Here is a 25,507-nt window from a genome sequence, read left to right as displayed (position 1 = left end):
TCCCCCTGGACACTGCCAGGTGCTGGGCTCCCCGTGGGTACCGTGGGACGCTGGGCTCCACGTGGGCACCGCCAGGTGCTGGCCTCCCCGTGGGCACCGCCAGGTGCTGGGCTCCCCCTGGGTACCGTGGGACGCTGGGCTCCCCGTGGGCACCGCCAGGTGCTGGGCTCCCCCTGGGTACCGCGGGACGCTGGGCTCCCCGTGGACACCGCCAGGTGCTGGGCTCCCCCTGGGTACCGTGGGACGCTGGGCTCCCCGTGGACACTGCCAGGTGCTGGGCTCCCCCTGGGTACCGCGGGACGCTGGGCTCCCCGTGGGCACCGCCAGGTGCTGGGCTCCCCCTGGGTACCGTGGGACGCTGGGCTCCCCGTGGACACTGCCAGGTGCTGGGCTCCCCCTGGGTACCGTGGGACGCTGGGCTCCACGTGGGCACCGCCGGGTGCTGGGCTCCCCGTGGGCACTGCCGGGTGCTGGGCTTTCTAGCCACACACCAAACCCTGCAGCACTTTGAACCTGGCCGGCTGCGGGCCCAGGCAGGAGGTGGAAATCCAGCATTTTCATCTGGGAGGGATGGACAGGAGCTGGCGAGGAAGTGAGCCACAGGGCCTGTCAGGCACTCTGCTACGGGGCCCAGGCGCAGCTCCAAGGGGCTGCCTGGGCCTGGCAGCCAGGGATGGGCAAGGGAGGAAGGACAGCGGTGGCTGGGTGATTTGCACGGCTCTGCCGTGAATGGACAGAGGCTGATAATGTGCAGGTGCCTTTGTCCTGTAGCACCAGTGCCCCCAGCAGGCGCCTCCCGGGCTATTCCAGGGCGCAGAGCCCCCCTTTCCTGCTCACACTTCCCATTGCCAAAGGGCACGGCCAGTGGGCCCTTCCTCTGTTGCTGCAGCATGGTCGGCACTTGCCAGAGGGTTCGCTCAGAGGCAGCCCTCCAGCAGGGCCTGGCTGTGGCGCCCCAGCCGTGGGCTGGCTGCCTGGCCGGGGAATCCGTCCTGATGATGTACGGCTGGGCCCTGGGCCGGTGGGCGGAGTCTGTCAGCGCCAGGCCGAACTGGTTTGTCCCACGCCGAGCCAGGCTATGATCCAGCTCACGTAGTGGAATCTGGCTTCCCGGCTGGTCTCGCCACGTAACCCCAGCTTGGGCGTGGCTCTGAGGATGCAGGACCCATGGGACGCAGGCTGCCTGGGAGCGTCTGCACGCGGAGGAGCGCTGTGTAACTCAAGAGCAGCTCACGCTGGGCCAGTTCTCTCCCCAGGGTCTTACTGATGTCCTGGGACCCCCTGGAGGGAACCGTGTTTGCCTGGCAGGTGGGTGGGTGCTGCAGAGGACAGGGGAACGCCGAGATGTGCACCTCCATGCGCCCTGATGCCCTGGGCTCGCCAATGCCCCGGGGACGGCAGTAGAAAATCCAGGCACTTGAAGCTGTCAGGAATCGCATTCTGCCTCCCAGCTGGCTTTGCTGGCGGTGGGGGCTGAGGAGCGACTGACCAGGAAGAAGGAAATGGGCGGGAGGGGTCTGAGCTGGGTGGAGCCCGGTGGTGTCACTACCTCCCACCCCTTTGAATTTAGGGCAGTTGCCTACCCAAGCGAGGGATCCAAGGCCTACTCCAGCCCCACAATTGGGGGGTCCCATCTGTGGCTCATCCAATCAGGAAGCAAATCCTCTCTCTTTAAAAAACAAAGTCTCCTAGCAAGCCAGTGCCGGGAGCTCCAGTCTCCTCCTGTTGCTCTTTTTGTATCATTCCCTCTTAAAAGTGCATTTCCTACAAAATGTGCAACACAATTGCAACCATCTCGCCACTAGTCTACATGGTACCTGTCCACAGGTGTGCATAGCTCTTTGTACACAGGTGCGCCGGGAAACCCCGCTCCGACTCCCCTCCCCTCCTCCCGCCTGTCCCACCCTAACTTTCCAGAGCCACGCGAGAAGCCTCGGTCCACACGACTCCCAGGCCCTGCCCTGGCAGCTGAGCCCAGCCCCGCCTCGCCCCCCCGCAAGGGGAGTGGTGGGGATTGAAAACAGGAGCTCTGAGGTGCATGCTCCAGGACAGAAGGTTTACCAGTGCAGCTTGCTACCTTGGCAAAGCCCTGCAGAGTAGCCCCCCACCCACTTTGGCAGAGCCACGCCACAGCCACGCGGGAGCAGGAGGCTGGCCTGTCACTGCAGAGAGCCCGAGGGATTTTCTCCCGGCCGGGCCCGGCACAGGGGAAGGCACCTGGGGAATGGCCCACACCATCGTGAGAATCATTCCCAGAGGAGAGATTTAGAGTTTTGGATTCAGCTGTTTCAGCCAATTGGTAATTCATAAATTCCTGCCCCCTCGATGTGCAACCGGCTCCCAGGGCCTGCGAGCGCCAATCTGAACAGCAGCTTTATCTCTGCGACTGGGACAGTCCAGCCAGCTGCTCCTGAGCCGGCCCAGTGGGGGGCGCGTGCCCGACTCCTCTCTGCAGCGCTGGCTCGTGTCAAGTCTCCCCTGAAAGCCTGTGCCCTGCTCCCGGTCGCTCCTCCCCTGGAAACAGGCTCTAGGTAGAGATAGCCCAGGTACACGGCCCCCGAGCTCAGATCAGGGCACCGCAGCCATCTGCCAGTACCCCCCTTCTGCAGCCGGAATGCCCAGCGGCAGCCGAGCCAGGGCAGGATTCCCACCACCCCGCTCCCCCACAAGGCCACTCCTCTAGTGCACTGAGAGCAGTGCCAGGACCCAGGAGGGCTCCGCTCCCCGCCTGAAAGAAGAGCATTTAATGGCATAGAGTATTTAAAAGAAAGAGAAGGCGCACGCAGCGTCTGAACTCCGGGCCAGCAGCTGGCTGGAGGCATCGTCGGGGGTGGAACGGGGAGCAGGACAGCTAAGGAGAGCTTGCCAGCTCCCCACCCCCAGCGCCTCCGAGTTCAGAAACAACCGAACGCTGGGGCTCTTCGACCCCAGCCCCAACCCCTCCCGGAAAGGAGAAAGTCTGCTGGGGGGGGGGACTCGGGTGGGCTGGGGGAGCCTGGGAAATTTGTTCTTTTCTACTCACGAGAGGCGAGAACGAAAGAGAAAGTCAAAAGACAATTTTGCATATACAACCCGCTGGAGAACTGCAGGCGAGACTCCAGCGGCGCTGCTGCTGCTGCTGCTGTCGGAAGAGACCTGTCATGAGCTGTGTCCGTTCTCTCCCCAGGAAGGCAGCCGGCAGGGCGACTAGTGTTTCTGGCCAATGGGACTCTGCAGCGTCACACGCGTGGATTGCTGTTTTGTCTGTAGGATTTTGTTTTTCTTTTTAAAAAAGTTTGAACCTTTTCCTTCCTTCCTTCCTTCCTCCCTGTAACGTCTTGTGTGTGGTTATCTTGTTTTGTATTTGTCGTCATCCTCTTCCTTAATTCGCTCTCTCCATCTTCACTGAAAGGCTGGGCCTGGTGCTGTGTTACTTGTTTTCCTCTCGGGATGCCCAAAGCAGAGGAGAAGGGAGGCGACGGGACGGGGCAGCTGCGATTATCCCAGGTACCAGGACTGAGGATAGAAAGGGAAAAAAAAAGACAGATGTCAAAGTTACTGATTTGCATATAGACCCCTTCCCCCGCAGCTCACGAGACTCGGCCTCAGTTTTAGAAGCAAAGGGATCTGGCCCCGACACTTGCTCGTTTGAATTGGGCCCAGAGCTGCTGTATGGCAGGTGTTAATGGCCACCTTGGGGCTCGTGAGCACTGCAAAGCCGGCTGCTGCCATCTCTGAGCGAGGGCAAGGGGGAGGGCACTGGCCTGGGACTGAGGGGACACCTCAGGCAAATCACGTACGCTCTGTGCCTCGGTTTCAGCGTTCCAGGGGTATACAGCTGCTTGGTGCTACTCAGCGCCTGTGCCCGTCTGCATTCACCTCTCCAAAACGTGGGGCATGTGTGGGATGGCCTGGCTGCTGCCAGGCAGGGAGGCGCAAGCACCAGAGCGTGCCCTGCTCTGTGGCCCATGCAGCGAGCTCACCCCGTGCCCCGGGACCGTCTCTCCTCCCTTCCCTCCTGTTCTCATGCCGCGCTGCCTTAGCCCCCCCAGCACGCACGGAGCCACGGCCCGGGCCAGGAGCTTCCTGCTCAAGCATTCGACAGGTGGGGAAATGGAGGCGCCAAGCTGCGGATGCCGAGCGTCTCTCTAGGGCAGAGTTCCTGACCCCAAACCTGGCACGCCCCTCTGCCGCCCCAGACAGTGGGCGACACCCGGACACGTCTCGCCAGGGCTGGACACGGCGGTAACATCCCCCCCACGCAGCACCCCTCCGTCCAGCCAGGCTGCATTAGCCTTGGTGGCCCCAGTGCCCAGCCTGCAGGGTGCCGCCTTCCTCGTTCCCCACCGCCGAGCCCACGCGTGGCTCCGCTGACCCACGCTGAGTGTCTGGGCCCGGCTCCCTCTGCTTGCCTGCCTGGCCTCCGCACCGGCCACTGCGGAGCTGATCTGTGGGGCACCCACAGACACCAGCAGGGATTTCCAGGTCACCGCCAGATCCCTGGCTAAGCATCAGGCCTGACCTGACCCAGCGCCCCCCCAGCCCCCCACCCACACACGCTGGGAGCTGCTGGGGTCTGTCACATTGCGGTGTCCCAAGGGGCGGGAGGAGGCAGCTAGTGTCTCCCTCCTACTGCTCCGACAGGCTCTAGCTGGCCCCACACGCTGCCACGGTTGCGTGTTGTGGGGCAGAACTGGCTCCAGCATCTAGCGCTGCCCCAGACGCCTCCAGCTGCTCACCTTGTACCTGCCCCCATCAGGGCCTCCCTAACCACAGGAGTCCCCGGCTCCTGCCCTGTGCCGGACGTCCTGCTGACCCGGCTGGGCCGGGCCTGGCCTGTGGCGCTAGGGCTGGGGCCCGGGCCCAGCGCGGGGTTCTCTGCCCCCGGTCGACGATCCTCCGCTGGCCTGGAAAGACCTGGAGAGAATCGCTGCTGCCCTGACTGTCCCGCTCCCTAAGTCTCCCAAGTTTAAGTTCATCCGGCAATTACCTCATGTCTGGTTTCCACTGGCAACCAGACGGCTCTGGGCGTGACCCGTCGACTGCAGGCAGCCCGCTCTGGACTCTGCTCCCCCCGGGATTCCCTGTCCCCTTCCTTCCACTCTCCCTGGCCAGCTGCTCGCTCTCCTTTAACCCTGCAGCTGAACAACACTGACTGCCTAGTGGTTAGCGCAACAGGGGAGTGAGGGAACCAGAACTCCTGGGGCCCAGAGTTGCAGTTTCTCCATACGTGTCACTGCTCTTCCCTGCAGACTCGGGCCCCTGAGCTCTGTTCCTCATGAGCCCCCACATGACCCTCAGCACATCACGTCCCTGCTCCGTGCCTCAGTTTCCCTTCCCATCTTGTATCTCTTAGCCTTGCCAGCTCTTCCGGTCGGGGATGGTCTCTGACCGTGTGTTTGTGCAGTGCCTGGCACAGCAGGGCCCACAAGTCAGTACAAACACGAACAATTCACGTCACCGGTGCTTCCACCCAGGCCTCGGTTGCTCCATCCCGAAAACAGAAATGATAATAAAACTCATCTGTCTCTCATGGAGTTGCCTGCCTATCTATCTATCTATCTATCTATCTATCTATCTATCTATCTATCTATCTATCTATCTATCTATCTATCTATCTATCTATCTATCCCCATACACCCCCTCTATCTATCTATCTATCTATCTATCTATCTATCTATCTATCTATCTATCTATCTATCTATCTATCTATCTATCCCCATACACCCCCTCTATCTATCTATCTATCTATCTATCTATCTATCTATCTATCTATCTATCTATCTATCTATCTATCTATCTATCTATCCATCCATCCCCATACACCTCCATCTCTCTCTCTCTCTCTCTCTCTCTGTCTATCTAATGAGGGCGCATGAGAGGCAGACACACCCCATAAACAATCTCTAAACTTAGGCCAATGGCCAGGCCCTGCGAGGGGGAGCTGCCCAGCGGCCTGGCGATACCAAAGGGCTCGTGGCTCCTGGCCGTGCGCGCTCTGGGCAGTGCGAAGGGCTCCCTGGGGCGGGACAGCGCTCTCTGGGAGCGGCATTGGGGGCGCAGGGCAGGGCCCCTCCTGCTTTGCCCAAAGCCTGGGCGAGGCCATCGGCCCTGCTGCAAGTAAGGCCCCGTGCCCAAACAAACGCAGAAGAAAACCAGCCACTCAGAGAACAAATACCACAACTCCTCCCTCCAGCAACAGCCCACGTGGTGCAGGCAGCCAGCCAGCGGCAGGGCCGGGGGCGTCCAGTGTATTGCATGGAGTGCAGCATGCATTGCTTCGTGGGCAAGCGCTCTGCATGTGCCTGGCCCTCAGACCCTGAGGCTGGCTGGAGTGGAGGGGCTAAGGAAGACAGACAGGGACACAGACCAGACTTTCCGGGGCCCAGCAGAGCGGGCCCAGCCCCGTCTGGCAGCCTCTGTGCTGTTGGGAAGGGTGAACGTCCCAGGGAAGGAGAACAGAGGGAAACGATGCCATAGCTGGCCCAGAAGGTGTGGTGGTTCCCTCGCGTGCTGCGGACACCCCTCTGGGGAGCAGACCCTGTTAGGATGAGACAGGCGACAGGAAAGGGGTTATTAGAGGTGTAGAGAGTTGGGTTGTGATGAGTGGGAGAGTTGCATGTTGAGTTGCCGGCTGGGCGTGAAGGCCCCGCTGAGATACCTAGACAGACTTGTGTGCGCTGCAGGGGAGGAGCCGCTGGTCGTGGTGCAGGTGGGTACCAGTGATGCAGGGAAAGGCAGAGGGCCAAATTTAGGTTGCTAGGTCAGAGATTCAAGTCCAGGAGCTCCATGGGAGCATCCTCTGACATGCTTCCAGCTCCACACACTGGGCCAGCTGGAGAAGCAGAACTGCAGGGCCTCAATGCGTGGGTGAGACGATGGTGCTGGGAGGAGGGGTTAGGTCTGATGGGAACTGGGGAACCATGCGGGGAAGGAGGAGGCTGCACAGGCAGGACGGGCTCCACTGAAGCTAAAACAGAACCAGATGCTGGCTTGGAAAATTCAAAAGGTCGTTTTTCAGGTGTTTTTAAACCAAGGGCCAGGGAAAGCCAACAGGAGCGGAGGAGTGCACGGTACGGACACACAGAGGCCTTATTAATGGGGGCTAGACAGCTAAATACCAACACATTCTATAAGTGCTTGTACAGAGAGGCGAGGCGTCTATGCACTAAGACGGGTCAAGCTGAGTGCCTGGTATTGCATGGTACGGATGTAACAGGCATCATAGAAACGTGACGGAACAATGATAATCAATGGGCCACCCTCACACCAGGGAACAAGACACACAGGAACGAGAGTGGGCTGAGCTGGGGGGGGCGGGGCGGGAATGGCCCGGCATCACATATAGTGGGAATCTTACGTGAATCAGGCGCAGTGAGTATCTCTGTGGGTAGAAATTCCACGCCTGAGGAGAGCAGGGGAAGGCACTACCAGCCCCCGACCAGGTGGTGACTGCGTGTCGCACTTGTGGGACGGGGAGGAGGAAATATCGGAAAACCCACCACAGGAGTATTTAACTGCAGAGTGGGCACGGGGGGAGGCGCACCAGTGAGGAAGCAAGTCACACAGAAATGGAAAGGAAGAGTCCCACGAGTGAAATGCCTGCAAGCTGCATGGAAACTATTTAAAAACACCGAATAAAGGCTCCGACGAAACGCAGGCCCCAGATCCAAACAACAATGGGGCCAAAACCCCTGGCTGTGCCACACAAGAGAGTGAAAGCTTTGCGCAGGGACACAGCGACATCTTTTAAAACTCGCGAGTCCAGTCCTACCGAGGGAAGTGAAAAGGAGCATTACAAAGTGATTCGCTTTGGCTGCTGCCACAGTCGTAAGGTTTATGGAAATCCCTAAGCCTAGCAGACTTGTATTCACAGAGGTTGAAAAACGTACTACCTGTGGCCTGTGTATTTAATATCACAGCAGGGTCCCACCCTGCCTCCCACTGATCCAGCTCCATTTGGTCAAACTGTCAGTAAAATGCACTAGATGCAGGGTCGCTGATGTGGGGGGCAAAGGGGGCAATTCTAAAGGACCCGGGGCCCCGAATGCCGCTTCCGCTACTACACCAGCAGTGTGCCTGGACCCCCCTGCACAGTGTGCTCCAGGGGGCTCAAAGAGCTGGGCACGGGGGCTGGCACAGTGCTCTCTGGCAGCGCTAAGGGCTGGCTGCCCCTGCCCTGCCTATGTTGCCCAAGGCCCTGCGCCTTCTGGGAGCACAGAGCCCCCTGCCTTTCTGAGGGGCCCAGCGTGTCTGTGGGCTGCCCTGACCGCATGATTCCTCCCTCCAGTCCCCTGCACTCAGGTAACAGCTGAAATCCGAGCTCTGGGCCAGAGTGTGGTACGGAAGTAAGGAGGCGAACATTAATGAGCTCAGTGGCAGACTGAATATGCAGCGAATATGCCAGTTTGGGGCTGGAGTCTGCTCACGGTGATACACGACATCAACAGGACCCCACGTAACCTGGCTCCAGCCACTAGACCCCACTCCCTTCCCACAGGTCAAAACAGAACCCAGGAGTCCTGACTCTCACTAGGCAGCTTTTAGCAACAAGGATGCGTCGACACAACCCGGTTGCTAAAGGCCGGCGCCTGTGAACGCTGTTTGTTAGCACTTCTGCCGACAAAATACTTCTACTTCTATGAGTGGCAAAATGTTGGGGGGGGGGGAGGGTTTGAGAAGCACCCGTGAACAACAAACGTTTTGTCCACCAATTGCTAGAGTAGAGATCCCCTCCAATTCCCCTCAGACCTGTAGGCTGTACCTGGGCTACAGGGGCTGGTTTTGCCCAGTAGGTCTCCCCGTGAGAACAGCCACAGAGGGGGCACTGGAAGGGGAGAACCTCCTGCGGCTGGAACAAAGCACATGCCCAGGCTGGGGCCAAGAGAGGAGCTCGGCATGCCAGGCCCCACCCCCCGTGGCCAGTCGGACACCTGCGAGGTCGCCTATCCATGCCAGGTAGTTCACATTTTGGGAGCGTATGAGTCTAAAGTTATTTTCAACAGAGCTGCATCTAGACTGCCGCTTTTTTTCGAAAAAGCTCCATGTTGAAAAAAAGCAGCAGCCATGTTTATGCTAATGAAGCACGGGATATTTAAATCCCTGCTTCATTAGCAATTTCGACGTGCTTGATTTGCATCCCTCTGCCAACAGGCTATGTCAGCACTGCACTGTTCTTCTGGAAAAAGTGAACCGCAATTTGTGTAGCCTTTTCTGCTTCTTTTTTCAGAAGAGGCTTTGCTGACATTGGCCCATCTACACTGGGCCAGATGTCAGAAAAAAAACTTTTTTGGGGGCATCCCTTCTTCCTTGTAAAACAAGGTTTACAGGGATGACGAAAAAGTGCATCCGCTCTTCCGAAACATTTTTTGGAAGAGAAGACGCGTTCCCTGGACGTGGCAGAGTTTTTCCGGAACTGGTTTAATAGCCTCAGACTGGTTAAATCCTCACGTACACCGGGTTAGCTTAAGCCTGTAATTTGCCTGTGCAAACTGAACTGGTTTAGGCCAGCGTTAAACTTCTTTAAATAAGAACATCAGAACGGCCACACCGGGTCAGACCAAAGGCCCATCCAGCCCCGTGTCCTGTCTGCAGACCGTGGCCATATGCCCCAGGGGGAATGAACAGAACAGGGAGTCATCAAGTGATCTATCCCCTGATACCCATCCCCCGTTTCTGGCAAACAGAGGCGGGGGACACCAGCCCTGCCCTGCCTGGCTAACACCCTCCATGAATGTGGATAGTGTCAGAGGGGTAGCCATGTCAGATGCGTCTGACAAAGTGGGGCTTTGCCCATGAAGGTGAATGCTCAAATAAATCTGCTAGTTCTCCTAATGGGTCTAGATGAAGGGTTTGTGCCGGTGTAATGGCATCGATTTAAATCAGTGCATCTTGCTTAGCACAGACAGGGTCTAACATTCTCTGGTTGAAAATTTGAAAGTGGACCAGCAGCTAGGGTGAAAGTGATCAAGAAATCACAGAGTTCATGTTTCTAAGGAATGGTAGAAGAACAAACAGCAAAGCAGAGACAATGGATTTCAGGACGGCAGATTTCAGTAAACTCAGAGAGCTGACAGGTAAGGTCCCTTGGGAGGCAAGACTCAGGCTATGTCTAGACTGCAGAGTTAAATCAGAATAAGATACGCAAATTGTGAACCGCAACTTGCATGTCTTTTTCCACTTTTTTTTTCAGAAGAGGCTTTTCCAAAATTTCCCATCTACACGTGGCCAAATTTCGGAAAAACCTCCTCTTTGGGAATATCCCTTCTTCCTCATACAATGAAGAATACAGGGATGCCAAAAGAACAGGTCCGCTTTTTCAGAAACTGTTCTGAAAAAGTGGACGTGGTCCTTAGTGGAAACGGGGTAGGGTTAGAAGATAAAATAAAAAAAGAACAAGTTAAAAATTACTTAGAATAGTTAGATGTCTGCAAGTCACCAGGGCCTGATGAAATGCATCCTAGAATACTCAAGGGCTACGTCTACACTGGCATGATTTTCCAGAAATGCTTTTAATGGAAAAGTTTTCCGTTAAAAACATTTTAGGAAAAGAGCATCTAGATTGGCACGGACCCTTTTCCGCAAAAGCATTTTTTGCGGAAAAGCGTCCGTGGCCAATCTAGACGTGCTTTTCCTCAAAAAAGCCCCTGTCGCCATTTTCGCGATTGGGGCTTTTTTGCGCAAAACAAATCTGAGTTGTCTACACTGGCCCTTTTGCGCAAAAGTTTTGTGCAAAAGGGACTTTTGCCCGAATGGGAGCAGCATAGTATTTCCACAAGAAGCACTGATTTCTTATAGTAGGAAGTCAGTGCTTTTGCGGAAATTCAAGCGGCCAGTGTAGACAGTTGGCAAGTTTTTCCGGAAAAGCGGCTGATTTTCTGGAAAAACTGGCCAGTCTAGACATAGCCAAGAAGCTGATAGAGGAGGCATCTGAGCTTTAGCTGTCATCTTTGGAAAGTCATGGAAGGCAGGAGAATTCCAGAAGACTGGAAAAGGGCAAATCTAGTGCCCGTTTATAAACAGGGAAATAAGAACAACCCAGGAAACTACAGACCAGTCAGCTTAACTTCTGTGCCAGGGAAAATAATGGAACAAGTAATTAAGGAATTCATCTGCAAACATCTGGAAGATAATAGGTGATAGATAACAGCCAGCATGGATTTGTAAAGAACAAATCATGTCAAACCAATCTGATAACTTTCTTTGATAGAATAACAAGTCTTGTGGATAAGGGAGAAGCGGTGGATGTGGTATACTGAGACTTTAGTAAAGCATTTGGCACGGTCTCGCATTAGCTTCTTATCAATAAACTAGGGAAATACAACCTAGATGGGGCTACTCTAAGGTGGGTGCATAACTGGCTGGATAACCGTTCTCAGAGAGTAGTTATTAACGGTTCACAATCATGCTGGAAGGGCAGAACAAAAGGGGGTTCCACAGGGGTCTGTTTTGGGACCGGTTCTGTTCAATATCTTCATCAACAATTTAGACGATGGCATAGAGAATGTGCTTATTAAGTTTGCAGATGATATGAAGCTTGCAGGGGTTGCAGCTTCCTTGGAAGATAGGGTCGAAATTCAAAATGATCTGGACAAACTAGAGAAATGGTCTGAGGTAAAAAGGATGAAGTTTAATAAGGGCAAATGCAAAGTGCTCCACTTAGGAAGGTACAATCAGTTTCAGGAAGGAGTCCTGCAGAAAGGGATCTAGGGGTCATAATGGACCACAAGCTAAATAGGAGTCAACAGTGTGACACCTTTGCAAAAAAAGCCAACATGATTCTGGGATGCATTAACAGGAGTGTTGTGAGCAAGACACGAGATTAGGCCTCAGTCGGAGTATTGTGTCCATTTCTGGGCACCACTTTTCAGGAAGGATGTGGAGAAATTGGAGAGGGTCCAGAGAAGAGCAACAAAAATGATGAAAGTTCTAGAAAACATGAGCTATGAGGGACGACTGAAAGCACTGGGCTTGTTTAGTTTGAAAGGAGAAGACTGAGAGGGGACACGATAGCGGTTTTCAAGTACCTAAAAGGGTGTCACAAGGAGGAGGGAGAAAAATTGTTCTTCTTGGCCTCTGAGGACAGGACAAGAAGCAAGGGGCTTAAACTGCAGCAAGGGAGGTTTAGGTTGGACATGAGGAAAAAGTTCCTACCTGTCAGGGTGGTTAAACACTGGAATAAATTGCCCAGGGCCGTGTTTCCGAAATAGTACTCCGCGGGACTGTGGGGTTCCATGAAGTGAAAGTAAGGGTTCTGCGAGAACCCGATCACTCCCCACCCAGAGCCGGTCTTAGGGGTGAGCAAGCCGGGTGGTTGCCCGGGGCTGCCATTTTCGTAGGGGCGCCGTGGTCATAGGGAGGGGCCGTTTTTTGTGTGTGTTTTAGTCGACCAGTTTTCCCCGGGTTTTTTCTTTTAAAAGGGTTCCATGGCCAAATAAAATTGGGAAACAGTGGCCTAGGGGGTTGTGGAATCTCCATCTCTGGAGATATTGACGAGCAGGTTGGACAGACACCTGGCAGGGGTGATCTAGACGGTGCTTGGTCCTGCCGTGGGGGCAGGGGACTGGACTCGGTGACCTCTCGAGGTCCCTTCCAGCTCTAGTGTTCTGTGATTCTGTGAGTCTCTTCCTACCCTGTCTCTGGAGTTTCAGTCACAATCCTCCCCCTCCCCACAGCCGTTCAGGGTAGAGTGGAGCAGAATCCCTGGCAGGGAACAGCTAGGCCACGCCACAGACAATGTCCAGGCCAGAATTAGGAAAGCCAGGCCCTAAGCCCACCCGCCTGGCAGCCTGTGTGCAGTGGCGGCGCCCTGAGGTCACTGCTGTGATGCCACCGTGGGAAACCCTGATCAGACAGACACTGGCACTGGGACCCTGCTGCAGTTCTGTAGTCCCCCAGCAGGTGGCAGCACAAGCCTCCCCCTGCACACTGCATGGGTCCTCGCTGGAGGGATGGGGGCCCAGTGGGGGGGCCTAGTGCAATCCCAATGGCCAGTCCTGGCCCACACCCGCTGCCCACTGCCGTCAGGGGCTGACCGGTCACACCTGCGCACCAGATTTCTGCATCCGCCCCCCTGCGGAGAAATGTCTGGGAAACCGAGTCAGAGAGAGGCTGGGGGAGGGGCATGAAAGGGGGAGAAAAGATATGTTCGTTCCCTGTGCCGGAGCAGAGACACAGCTGCTGCTGGAGCTCTGGGGTGGCCCCTGCTCTGCAGATCTGCGTTCCCTCTGAGGGCTGGCTGGGGATGAGAAGGGGAAAGCCGGGAGCTCTGGCCTGTGCCAGGACAACGCAGGCGTTTGGCGGCTCTGGGAGTGTCGCTAAGGCCCAGAGGGCTTCAGGATGACCCGTCTCGGCTGCGCTCTGGAGCTGTGGGGCAGGCCGGCTCAAAGGAGACAGAGACCCCAGGGGTCACCTGCACAACAGCTCCAGCTCCACAGCTGGCTTGGGGGCAGTGCTGATTTGGAGGGCAAATGCCCCACCGTGTCGCCCAGCCCTGCACTGGTGCTCTGAGGGGAGAGCGCCTCCTATCAAGTCACCCCCACTGCTCCCTGCACCCCAAACCCAGAGGGCAAAGCAGCCCTCGGCTGTCCACATCAGAGCAACCCTAGTGCCACCCCGAGGCATTGGGCACGACCCAGAGGGAAGCGCATCCCTTCCGCACAGCACCCGCCATCGCTGCAGGGGTGACTCAGCCAAAAGAATGAACTACCACCACTGCAACCCTGGGTTGTTCCTGGGCTCCCCCCGCTCGGTGCCATCCTGGCCATGCATCCCCCTCTCCGTGCGTGTAGGTACCGGCGGCCGCCCAGCACGGCCCCATGGAACTCGGGTCTGCCGGCTCTGAGAACACAGGCCCTGCCCCTGAGCGAGCCCGTGGCTAGCCCTAGAGAAGCTGACACACACAGTGGAGAGCTTCTGAAGGCAGCCAGCAGAGGCTGCACACGCACAGCACACAACCCCCATGGGGACGGAGTGTGACTTTTGCTCAGCACCAAGAGGAGTTCGAGTTTAGCCTACGGATGGCAAATAATTAAAGCCATTAATCACGATTCATCACAGCTTTAATCACACTGCTACGCATGAACAGAATAGCAATTTATTGAAACCTTTTTGCATGTTTTGCAAATGTATCGATTTCAATTACAACACAGAATACCATGTACCATGCTCACTGTCTGTTACTAAGTGTGATTACAAATATGGCCTGGTTTACACTGGGGCGTTATTTCGAAATAACAAGCGGAGCGTCCTCACTACCAAGCCTGTTATTTTGAAAGAGGAACTCCTGCTTTCCACGAGGAATAACGCTAATTTCAAAAGAGTCATTTCGAAATAGCAGGAGCGTGGACGATCCACTGCCGCTATTTTGAAATAACCACTCCCCAGAGCCATTCAGAGTAATTACTCCCCAGGGCTTCCTCGGGCCCTGAGTCGAGGTACCGTGTCCACAGTCAGGGAGCCTGCCTCGGACTCATTTCGAGGCTTCCTTGTAGTGTGGACATGCTATTTTGAAATAGTTATTTCAGGAGTTATTTGAAATCATTTCCTAGTGTAGACACACCCTATTTGACCCAGAAAAAGGACAAAAGAAAGAGTATTTTTCAGTTCATCCCCCGCGAGTGCTGTAGGGAAAACTCTGTGGTGAAAGTGCACTTCTGGGTGGGGAGTTACAGGCAGGAGCCCGTAGGTCTAAGCAAACCTGTTGCTTGAACGCTTGGCTGCACAAGCCGTAGGACTGAGTAGACTTGTCGGGGCGACTGTTTTGTCTTTGAGTGCAGCTAGGTAAGAAAACAGCTCCATGGCCGAGTCGCCCTTTCCCATTGTCTGAAGGAAACTGAAAAGCACAAATATTTATAAGACAAATAGTATAAAGTCAGAACTGCCCCTTGGTGGTCTGTGTTGTAACTGAAACAGTATCTCTGACAATGCAGCACCCCGGTACTGCCAGCGACTGCACTTGGCTCTCTGGGTCGGGGCGATTCGTTCCGTTATGGAGTTGCTTTGTTTTGAGTTACTCGTTTGAGCGCCCGGTGGCTAATTGGCAGCCGGAGGAGCGGTGCTCGGCGGGGCTGGCAGCCGCTTGGGGTGACACGGGAGCCCCCCGTGCTGCAGTTTGCATTCGCCCGGGCTACGCAGGGCTCGGGGGAGGCGGCCTGCAGTGCTCTGCACCTGGTTTCTCAGCACGTACCTTTGTTCCCTGGGGGTTCCAACCACAATGAATGAGCACAGTGTTCACCTGAGTCCCTCCCCGTCTCCAGCCTCCCCGGAGAGGCTGGACAAACAGCCCAGTGTTTACAGCCCTGCATTCATTCTGCCAACATGTGGACACGCGGAGCAGGGGAAAGCGGAGGGGGAGTGAATTCCCGGCAGCTCTGGGCTCCCCGCCTCCGCGCTGCCAACTGTCCGCCACACAGATGGCGCCAGAACAATTGGCGCTAATTGGCAGCCGTGCTGGCACTCCGCAGGGACCGAGGGAGGCCTGGCTGTGCCCGCTGGCCTCTCCCGCTCCCCGGGAACTGCAGGAGAGCTCTCCCCAGGGCTGGGCACCGAGCAGCAGGGGCTGCCAAGCCGGTGCCACTGCCAGAGCTGAGGCTGCCAAACTTGTGTCAGAGGTGACAGTGTTGCTGGGTCACAGCTGGGCGCCCCCAGAGCCGGCGTGTTCCTCACTGGAACTCTTGCTTAGCACATGACCCCCTCAGCAGCCCTGCAGGGCCTTCTCCCTGGACTGACCCGCCAATGCCCATGACAGAGAACAGGAGTACGCAGGAATCATTCCACCGGCTGCTGAAATGCAGCTCCCTCTGGGGTGGAACATGGCACATAACAGCAGCTGCTCAGGGCAGCTCCATGGAAATCCCAGGAACAGGTCCCTGCATAGGGCCCTGTTCTCAGACCCTTATGAAGCCCCCCCTCCGATCTCTACTAATCTGTTACGTGTCTCCTAGTCTCTCTCTCGCCCTGGCCTCTCCCTATTGGTGATGTCTCCTGCCATACGCCGACTGTCAGTTCCGGGGCAGGGAGGGCGTCTCTGCTGCGTGTGCGTCTGGCGCCCAGCGCAGCGGGGTCTGCGCCAGGGCTGGCAGGAGACGCCCTCGTCCACCCAACGAACTGCAGCCCCAACTGAATCAGACGATCCTAGAACCTCAGAACTGGAAGGGACCTCGAGAGTCATCGAGTCCAGCCCCCGGCCCTCCAGGCAGGACCATAAGGCCCCCCAGGCACATGGCTGGCCAGCAGTGTCCACCTAGGGACGCGGAGCTGCACTCGCACCCCGAGCCCTGCAAACACCAGCTGATGGATTACGGATGGAATAATGCACCATGCTCATTAAAAGCAGCTGAAATTCCACGCGCCCAGCCCCAGCTGTGACAGGACTTCAGAGGCTGGGCGCAGTGCGTGCCCACAGCATGGCCCGGGGCAGCCGCTCCGGCTGCAGGATCAGGCTCCGAGTCAGGGCCAGGGTGAGATATCCGGAGGGGTGGGAGAGTCTTTTCAGCCCCTGTCTCTTTAAGAGCAGAGAGCTGCCCCTCCCGGACTGAGCTTACGTGGGGGCTGCTCTGCTTTGCCAAGTGCCAACGGTGTGGAGGAATCCCATTGGCTGGCAGCCATCACGCTACGCAGCCAGCCAATCAGATGCCAAGCGGCGGCGGTGCCAATCTGGCCAGGGTGGGGGCTGCCAGCTGCCAGCTGTTCAGTGGCACGTTTGCAGCGAGGCTCCGACCTGCTGGGCGGGTGCCAAGGCGGAGCTGGCTCCAGGCAGCGGCCGCGCACATGGAGGCTGGGAGGCAGGAGCGGAGCCAGGACGTGCTCCGGCGAGAGCTCAGGACAAAGCCCGGCCGGGCCGGGCGACCCACCTCCCGCCCTTTGGGGCCCAGCCAAACCCAGCAAGAGAGCAGCCCGTGGGCCCTTCTCCCAGCTCGGAGAGCAGCAGGGTCCCTCTGTGCGCGGAGCCCAGACGTGGCCCATGCAGCCCTCCGCCTCCCTTCTGCGAGCCCTCGGGGGAGCACCAGGGGGCCGCCAGGCCACGGAGCAGAAACAGCACGGGACCCCCTCCGGCCGGGGCTGAGCCAGAGACCTAGTGGCCAAAGGTTGGATTCAGGCAGCAGCAGCCCATCAGCTCCCCGCCCCCCACGCCTGCCCTTCCTCTGCCCAGCAAGCAGTGGTCTGGCTTGGTCTTTTATTTCCTTGCCCACGCAGTGACTCCCAGGCCCGGGACCCTGGCTCCCTCCCCCAGGCTCCTGTGCCTGCTGCAGGATTTATCCCGTGGAGCAGGTCTGCGCGGCGTGGCCACACCGGGGCTCAGGCCCCCTCACCGTGCCCCCAGGCTGTGCCTGCACCCGTGGCTGAGGCAGGGCCAGACCCCCCACGGCAGAGGCCCAGGCTGGTTGCTGGGTGTTGCCCTGTTACCAGTCTGGTGGCTCTGCCTTCTCTGTTCACTAGGCTATCCCAGGATGCTTTACCACGCGGGTCCCACTGTGCAATGCACATAGGGCAGCTGCCTGGATGCTCCCAGAAGATGGGAGATGCCCAGACGCAGGGAGACGGGTGCTGCATGACCAGACATGGGTGTCGCAGCCTGTGACAGATCTCGGCTGGGGCTCCGCTGCTCCTACTCACAGGGGGACCCCTAGTCCAAGGTCCAGGCAGGCACCAGGAGCCAATCTGGCTTTGAGGGACCTTAAAATAGGCTTCCTGGCTCCCGGAGCACCCTGCTGGGCTGGCACAGAAGGGCACAGTAGCCACGCTGGGGCTCTCCTCAGCTGCCCACGTGGCCTCAGGTTTGGAGAGCCGAGGTGGCTCAAAGCCACCTTACCTGGCCCCTTCCACTGGCCCTGCCCTGAGTGACTGTGAGCCTGGCCCTGAATGGCTCCCTCCCCGTTCCCCTGCACTGGGGCCGTCCGTCCCGCCTCTCGGCTGGGGGCCTGGGGAGCTGGGTCCTCATGGGGAGCTCTAGGGCTCCAGCGGGGGCGGGCGAGTGAGGCTGCGGGTGCAGGATGCCCCAGCTACCGCGCGAGAGGCTGCCTGGCCATGCTCCTCTCCTGGTCTCCAACACGGGGCCACGAAGAGCCCGATCGCCAGGCAAGGGGAGGCGGCTGCCAGCATGGCTGAGCCCCCGGCCTGCTGCCACCTGGCCTGCCCATGGGGCTGGCTATTTCCCGCCCCACGTCGTGGTCGCAGGTGGAAGGCCGGGCCCTGCACAGCACGCTGGCCAGCGCCTCTCTGCCAGCAGGCAGCCCTGAAGGTGGGAGTCCCCCTCTGCATGGCTGTGGCCCTCGGAGGCTCGCCGGGCGTGCAGCTCTTACCTGTGCCTGATACATACTCCCGGGATCCCTTGGTCCTAGTCCCACGAAGGAACGATTCGCAGGGGGCGTGCCAGGTGCAGAGTAGGCTGAGGACAGAGAGCAGAGCTCGTTAGCCTGGTGCATGGCAAACGCTGCTGCGCTGACCAGCTGCCATGGCCCAGCACCAGCGGCTGCACACCGCTGGCAAGGCAGAGGGCGATGGAGGGACTCAGCTGAGGTCACCCTGTGACACAGCTTGGATCAGACCCCTGGAGTTCCTGGCACGGGGCTGAGCTCTAACTGCTAGGCTATGCTGCCTCGGCACAAGCACCCTCCCCACAAGGTCACTGTGTCTGCTTGTCCCAAAGGGCTTTGCTTCTTCTGCGTTGATGTTGGTGGGCAGGGCTGGGGACTGGGCTGCAGCAGGGTGATACCTGCAGTAAAGGGGCTAAGACACATGGAGCAGGATCATACACGCAGCAGAGCCCTGCTCCACCCACTAGGTCACACAGCCTCCACGAGCCTCCCCCGCCTTTTAATCATTTCGATGCGGAAGCTTGTTGCAGCACAGCATGCTGGGAGTTGTAGTTCTCAGACCTTCAGGGATGGCAGGTGCGAGGCAGGGGGCCGCCTCGTAGGGAGAGTTAACACAGGCTGGGCAAGGAGGTGCCTCCCGGTGCTACTGGCACTGGCCGGGGGTGGCGCCAGGGGGCAGGCGTGAGAGGGATTCAGGGCAGCTGCTCCCGGCACCTGGGAGCCCTGTGAGGTGACCCTGGACAGTGCGGCTGGCCAGACCCTGCAGGGCACATCCCGCAGCCTCCATGCAGACCTGCTGGGGCTGGGCCCCTCGCTGTGCCCCATACCCTCCAGTGGCTGGGCTGGGCAGGCAGGTGCCACCACCTGCCAGTGCCAGCTTGTTAGCTCTGGGAGAGCCAGAGGCCTGGGGCCCAATGGGGCTGAGGGTTCGGTTCCCCCCGGCTGAACCTGCATCTCTTCAGCCCCGGGTGGCGCTGCGCAGGCTGCAGAGAGACTGGCAGAGCCGCCTGCTCTCCCATCGCCCGCCAGCCCCGGGACGCTGGCGCCTCGCCCCTTGCTCCTGCGGCTCTGCCTGGTCATTCCCCACACCCGAGGAAGTGGATGAAAAGCTCGTAGTTCGTCAGCGCCGATGAACTATTCAAGGCCGCCCTGCACTGGGAGGCACCAGGGGATGGCATATGATGGCAACGTGAGCTCGGGAGCAACCGCAGGGGGCCGGGACCATCTCGTGGGACCCGGTTGGTGCCCCTGGGAGCAAGGCCTCTGCCACCGGGCACGCTCTGACATACTGGGCCCTGGCACCCCACCATGGCACAGTTCCACCATTTGAATGGGCAGCCAGCTCTGTCTGGGGGCGGGTTTGATGAGGGGCAAGGCCCGTGTCCTGGGCTATTTAAAACAGGCAGGAGGGGGCGGACCGAATGCAACATGGGTTGGGGGGGGGGCAGGATCCCGTCTGAGAGCCCAGCCTGACTGCAGGGCAAACTCTGCACCTCGGGGGCTGCCTGTGCTGAACGCCGAGCGGCGGGGGCCTGCCCCAAGAATGCCCCAGCCCCGATGCTCGCAGGGCCGAGCTGGGCCCTGGTTGGGCCCATCCACATGTGCACTGGACAAAGGGCCTTAACCGTCCCCGGCTGGAAGCTGCTGGGTGACAGGGCCGCCAATCACATCGCTGGCGAGGGCCTGGCTCTGGCTCGCAGGGCACCGCGTGGTTGGCAAAGCGCCTGCGCTTCCCACGGTTGTTGTTTGGTTCGCGTGCAGTGAGTGGGAGGATGCCCCTGCAGCCCAGGGCACCAGGCACGCCAATAATGGATGCATCTAACCCTGCAACCATCGGTCATATGTCGTCCTTTCCCAGTGCCTTCCGTCTGAGGAGCTCAATGCACCATGACCAGTAGGCCTATGGGACTGGGATTAATTCCATCCCACAACTATTTTCCAGATGGGGAAACTGAGGCACAGAGCAATGACATGACTTGCTCAAAGGCTGCCAGGAAGCGGGGAGCTGAGCCAGGAATAGAACCAGGGCTCCCTGCCCTCCATGGGTGTGAAATCCCAGCCCTTCTGGGTGGAACAGACCTGACCCCGGCGCCAGGGAGAGGCTAGGGAAGGAGGCGGGTTTGCCAGGCAGAGCAGAGAAGCAGCATGGAAGGAAGGTTCCCTGCAGGGCCGGCTCAGACCGGCCTCCCTAGGAAAGTCTGAGGGTATGTCTACACTACCCCGCTAGTTCAAACTACCTAGTTCGTGCCCCGTGTAGCCGCGCTGCACGGGGTTCGAACTAGCCGGGATTTAAAAATGGCGGCGCCCGGCTTATGCAAATGAAGCCCGGGAAATTCAACTCCCGGGCTTCATTAGCAAGTGCGGTATGCATACATTACCCTCCTAGTTCGAACTAGCGGGGTAGTGTAGACAGACCCTGAGTGACCAGCAGTCCGGCAGAGCAGGCAAGGCACAAGCCAGCTCCGTGCTGGAGCACCGGGCCCTGCCCCTCGGCTGTGCAGGGGGCCTTAGGTGCCAGGGAGGAGCTCAGTGTCCTTGCCCCATTTGGGGCCCGAGAACCCCGCACTGTGACCTGGACACATGCTCGCTGGGAGCCACCTGAGACCCAGCAAACTCGTTCCACGCAGGCTGCCCGACGCTTGTGAACGGGCAGGGGTCCCTGGCTCCAGACCGCCTCCATGCCCATCCCCCGAGGCCCTGGCGCCAGCCAGATGGGATGGCTGCAGAGCCGGAGGGCGGGAGGAGGCGCGTCGGGGGCGGGGGGGCAGCGGGGCCAGGCTGGCCCCTCGCGACGCCACAGGCTGCTTACTGGGTGACGTCGGCGAAGTCGTCCCGCCCTCGGAAGTTGTCGTGGTGGATTTGGTGTCAGGAGAGAGCGCCAGCCGGGGAATGCCAGGGGGAGGCGGCGGCGCCAGCATCTGGGTGGAAATGTAGTGACTGGGCACTTTCACTTGGCCACTTCCGTTTAGCTGGGGGGACACAGACAAAAGCAAACAGCCATTAGGAAGCAAGAGCAGCCCAGCGCCGCGCCCCCCACGCGCCGCCACCGGCCCCTCCGCTCGCGGGCTGGGCGCCGCTGGGCGGCAGGAGCAGGGGCAGCGGGACGGACACGGGGAGATGGGACGCCCCTGCCCGTAGCCCTGGCAGCCCCAGGGCTGTGGGCCAGATGGAGGCCTCGGGGGCCCCAGCGCCGCTTGGGGGCAGGTTTCCGGCACCAGCTGGGGCCGATGCAGAGCCCGGGCCATGCAGGGGGCACATGAGGGTCCCAGGCTCTGGAACCAGCCCTGCCCCTGCAGTGTCCGCTCTCAGAGGCCCTGGCACGTGAGGGGACGCCGAGGATCCCCAGCGAGTGCGTCCCGCAGGCTGCACCCTCCTGAGCCATCAGTTCCACTCGCTCGCCAGCTGCCTGAGTTCAGGGGTCCCGGATCCAGCCCTGGATGGCAAAACCACCAAGCAACACGGCCAGCGGGGCTTGTGCTGGGAACGGCAGGAACAGGTGGCTGGGACAGAGGGGCATTGGTGCATCTGTCAGCAGCACAGGAAAGGGGTCGGTGGCAGGGCCGTGGGTCCGTAGTGAGGGGCGTCGGCAGAGCTGGGTGGGGGAGCCCAGCGTGGGAATGGCAGGGCCGTGGGTCCGTAGTGAGGGGCGTCGGCAGAGCTGGGTGGGGGAGCCCAGCGTGGGAATGGCAGGGCCGTGGGTCCGTAGTGAGGGGCGTCGGCAGAGCTGGGTGGGGGAGCCCAGCGCGGGAATGGCAGGGCCGTGGGTCCGTAGTGAGGGGTTGGCAGAGCTGGGCGGGGGAGCCCAGCGTGGGAATGGCAGGGCCGTGGGTCCGTAGTGAGGGGCGTCGGCAGAGCTGGACGGGGGAGCCCAGCGCGGGAATGGCAGGGCCGTGGGTCCGTAGTGAGGGGTGTCGGCAGAGCTGGGTGGGGGAGCCCAGCGTGGGAATGGCAGGGCCGTGGGTCCGTAGTGAGGGGCGTCGGCAGAGCTGGGCGGGGGAGCCCAGCGCGGGAATGGCAGGGCCGTGGGTCCGTAGTGAGGGGCGTCGGCAGAGCTGGGTGGGGGAGCCCAGCGTGGGAATGGCAGGGCCGTGGGTCCGTAGTGAGGGGTCGGCAGAGCTGGGTGGGGGAGCCCAGCGTGGGAATGGCAGGGCCGTGGGTCCGTAGTGAGGGGCGTCGGCAGAGCTGGACGGGGGAGCCCAGCGTGGGAATGGCAGGGCCGTGGGTCCGTAGTGAGGGGCGTCGGCAGAGCTGGACGGGGGAGCCCAGCGTGGGAATGGCAGGGCCGTGGGTCCGTAGTGAGGGGTGTCGGCAGAGCTGGACGGGGGAGCCCAGCGTGGGAATGGCAGGGCCGTGGGTCCGCAGTGAGGGGCGTCGGCAGAGCTGGGTGGGGGAGCCCAGCGTGGGAATGGCAGGGCCGTGGGTCCGTAGTGAGGGGTTGGCAGAGCTGGGCGGGGGAGCCCAGCGTGGGAATGGCAGGGCCGTGGGTCCGTAGTGAGGGGCGTCGGCAGAGCTGGACGGGGGAGCCCAGCGCGGGAATGGCAGGGCCGTGGGTCCGTAGTGAGGGGTGTCGGCAGAGCTGGGTGGGGGAGCCCAGCGTGGGAATGGCAGGGCCGTGGGTCCGTAGTGAGGGGCGTCGGCAGAGCTGGGCGGGGGAGCCCAGCGCGGGAATGGCAGGGCCGTGGGTCCGTAGTGAGGGGCGTCGGCAGAGCTGGGTGGGGGAGCCCAGCGTGGGAATGGCAGGGCCGTGGGTCCGTAGTGAGGGGTCGGCAGAGCTGGGTGGGGGAGCCCAGCGTGGGAATGGCAGGGCCGTGGGTCCGTAGTGAGGGGCGTCGGCAGAGCTGGACGGGGGAGCCCAGCGTGGGAATGGCAGGGCCGTGGGTCCGTAGTGAGGGGCGTCGGCAGAGCTGGACGGGGGAGCCCAGCGTGGGAATGGCAGGGCCGTGGGTCCGTAGTGAGGGGTGTCGGCAGAGCTGGACGGGGGAGCCCAGCGTGGGAATGGCAGGGCCGTGGGTCCGCAGTGAGGGGCGTCGGCAGAGCTGGGTGGGGGAGCCCAGCGTGGGAATGGCAGGGCCGTGGGTCCGTAGTGAGGGGTGTCGGCAGAGCTGGACGGGGGAGCCCAGCGTGGGAATGGCAGGGCCGTGGGTCCGTAGTGAGGGGTCGGCAGAGCTGGGTGGGGGAGCCCAGCGTGGGAATGGCAGGGCCGTGGGTCCGTAGTGAGGGGCGTCGGCAGAGCTGGACGGGGGAGCCCAGCGTGGGAATGGCAGGGCCGTGGGTCCGTAGTGAGGGGCGTCGGCAGAGCTGGGAGGGGGAGCCCAGCGTGGGAATGGCAGGGCCGTGGGTCCGTAGTGAGGGGTGTCGGCAGAGCTGGACGGGGGAGCCCAGCGTGGGAATGGCAGGGCCGTGGGTCCGTAGTGAGGGGCGTCGGCAGAGCTGGGTGGGGGAGCCCAGCGTGGGAATGGCAGGGCCGTGGGTCCGTAGTGAGGGGTCGGCAGAGCTGGGCGGGGGAGCCCAGCGTGGGAATGGCAGGGCCGTGGGTCCGTAGTGAGGGGCGTCGGCAGAGCTGGGTGGGGGAGCCCAGCGTGGGAATGGCAGGGCCGTGGGTCCGTAGTGAGGGGCGTCGGCAGAGCTGGGTGGGGGAGCCCAGCGCGGGAATGGCAGGGCCGTGGGTCCGTAGTGAGGGGCGTCGGCAGAGCTGGGTGGGGGAGCCCAGCGCGGGAATGGCAGGGCCGTGGGTCCGTAGTGAGGGGTGTCGGCAGAGCTGGGTGGGGGAGCCCAGCGTGGGAATGGCAGGGCCGTGGGTCCGTAGTGAGGGGCGTCGGCAGAGCTGGGTGGGGGAGCCCAGCGTGGGAATGGCAGGGCCGTGGGTCCGTAGTGAGGGGCGTCGGCAGAGCTGGGCGGGGGAGCCCAGCGTGGGAATGGCAGGGCCGTGGGTCCGTAGTGAGGGGCGTCGGCAGAGCTGGGAGGGGGAGCCCAGCGTGGGAATGGCAGGGCCGTGGGTCCGTAGTGAGGGGCGTCGGCAGAGCTGGGAGGGGGAGCCCAGCGTGGGAATGGCAGGGCCGTGGGTCCGTAGTGAGGGGTGTCGGCAGAGCTGGGCGGGGGAGCCCAGCGTGGGAATGGCAGGGCCGTGGGTCCGTAGTGAGGGGCGTCGGCAGAGCTGGGTGGGGGAGCCCAGCGTGGGAATGGCAGGGCCGTGGGTCCGTAGTGAGGGGCGTCGGCAGAGCTGGGTGGGGGAGCCCAGCGTGGGAATGGCAGGGCCGTGGGTCCGTAGTGAGGGGCGTCGGCAGAGCTGGGTGGGGGAGCCCAGCGTGGGAATGGCAGGGCCGTGGGTCCGTAGTGAGGGGCGTCGGCAGAGCTGGGTGGGGGAGCCCAGCGTGGGAATGGCAGGGCCGTGGGTCCGTAGTGAGGGGTGTCGGCAGAGCTGGGCGGGGGAGCCCAGCGTGGGAATGGCAGGGCCGTGGGTCCGTAGTGAGGGGCGTCGGCAGAGCTGGGTGGGGGAGCCCAGCGTGGGAATGGCAGGGCCGTGGGTCCGTAGTGAGGGGCGTCGGCAGAGCTGGACGGGGGAGCCCAGCGCGGGAATGGCAGGGCCGTGGGTCCGTAGTGAGGGGCGTCGGCAGAGCTGGGTGGGGGAGCCCAGCGTGGGAATGGCAGGGCCGTGGGTCCGTAGTGAGGGGTCGGCAGAGCTGGGTGGGGGAGCCCAGCGTGGGAATGGCAGGGCCGTGGGTCCGTAGTGAGGGGCGTCGGCAGAGCTGGACGGGGGAGCCCAGCGTGGGAATGGCAGGGCCGTGGGTCCGTAGTGAGGGGCGTCGGCAGAGCTGGACGGGGGAGCCCAGCGTGGGAATGGCAGGGCCGTGGGTCCGTAGTGAGGGGCGTCGGCAGAGCTGGGAGGGGGAGCCCAGCGTGGGAATGGCAGGGCCGTGGGTCCGTAGTGAGGGGTGTCGGCAGAGCTGGACGGGGGAGCCCAGCGTGGGAATGGCAGGGCCGTGGGTCCGTAGTGAGGGGCGTCGGCAGAGCTGGGTGGGGGAGCCCAGCGTGGGAATGGCAGGGCCGTGGGTCCGTAGTGAGGGGCGTCGGCAGAGCTGGGAGGGGGAGCCCAGCGTGGGAATGGCAGGGCCGTGGGTCCGTAGTGAGGGGCGTCGGCAGAGCTGGGAGGGGGAGCCCAGCGTGGGAATGGCAGGGCCGTGGGTCCGTAGTGAGGGGTGTCGGCAGAGCTG

At 60.8% G+C, this 25,507-nt stretch overlaps 1 protein-coding gene across 7 annotated transcripts in view; it reads right to left on the bottom strand.

Moving 5' to 3' along the window:
- NFIC (nuclear factor I C) overlaps window positions 1-25,507 on the bottom strand; it is a 175,948-nt gene that overhangs the window by 9,303 nt on the left and 141,138 nt on the right. For 4 of the 7 annotated variants that reach the window (XM_075903267.1, XM_075903266.1, XM_075903265.1 and 1 more), the window contains 3 exons: window positions 21,106-21,265; window positions 18,282-18,367; window positions 14,059-14,812 (listed from right to left, as the gene is read on the bottom strand). In XM_075903267.1, the coding sequence (XP_075759382.1) occupies window positions 14,585-14,812; window positions 18,282-18,367; window positions 21,106-21,265 (474 nt within the window). In that variant the 3' untranslated portion in view covers window positions 14,059-14,584. Of the gene's footprint in view, window positions 3,496-14,058; window positions 14,813-18,281; window positions 18,368-21,105; window positions 21,266-25,507 lie in introns of those variants that run through there. The other 3 variants (XM_075903269.1, XM_075903270.1, XM_075903271.1) reach the window with 3 other exon arrangements.

The sequence above is a fragment of the Pelodiscus sinensis genome, chromosome 19 (genome assembly GCF_049634645.1).
Source record: "Pelodiscus sinensis isolate JC-2024 chromosome 19, ASM4963464v1, whole genome shotgun sequence".
Taxonomy (NCBI): domain Eukaryota; kingdom Metazoa; phylum Chordata; order Testudines; family Trionychidae; genus Pelodiscus; species Pelodiscus sinensis.
Note: the sequence above shows the minus strand (reverse complement) of the source record. Positions and strands in the feature narration are given on the sequence as shown.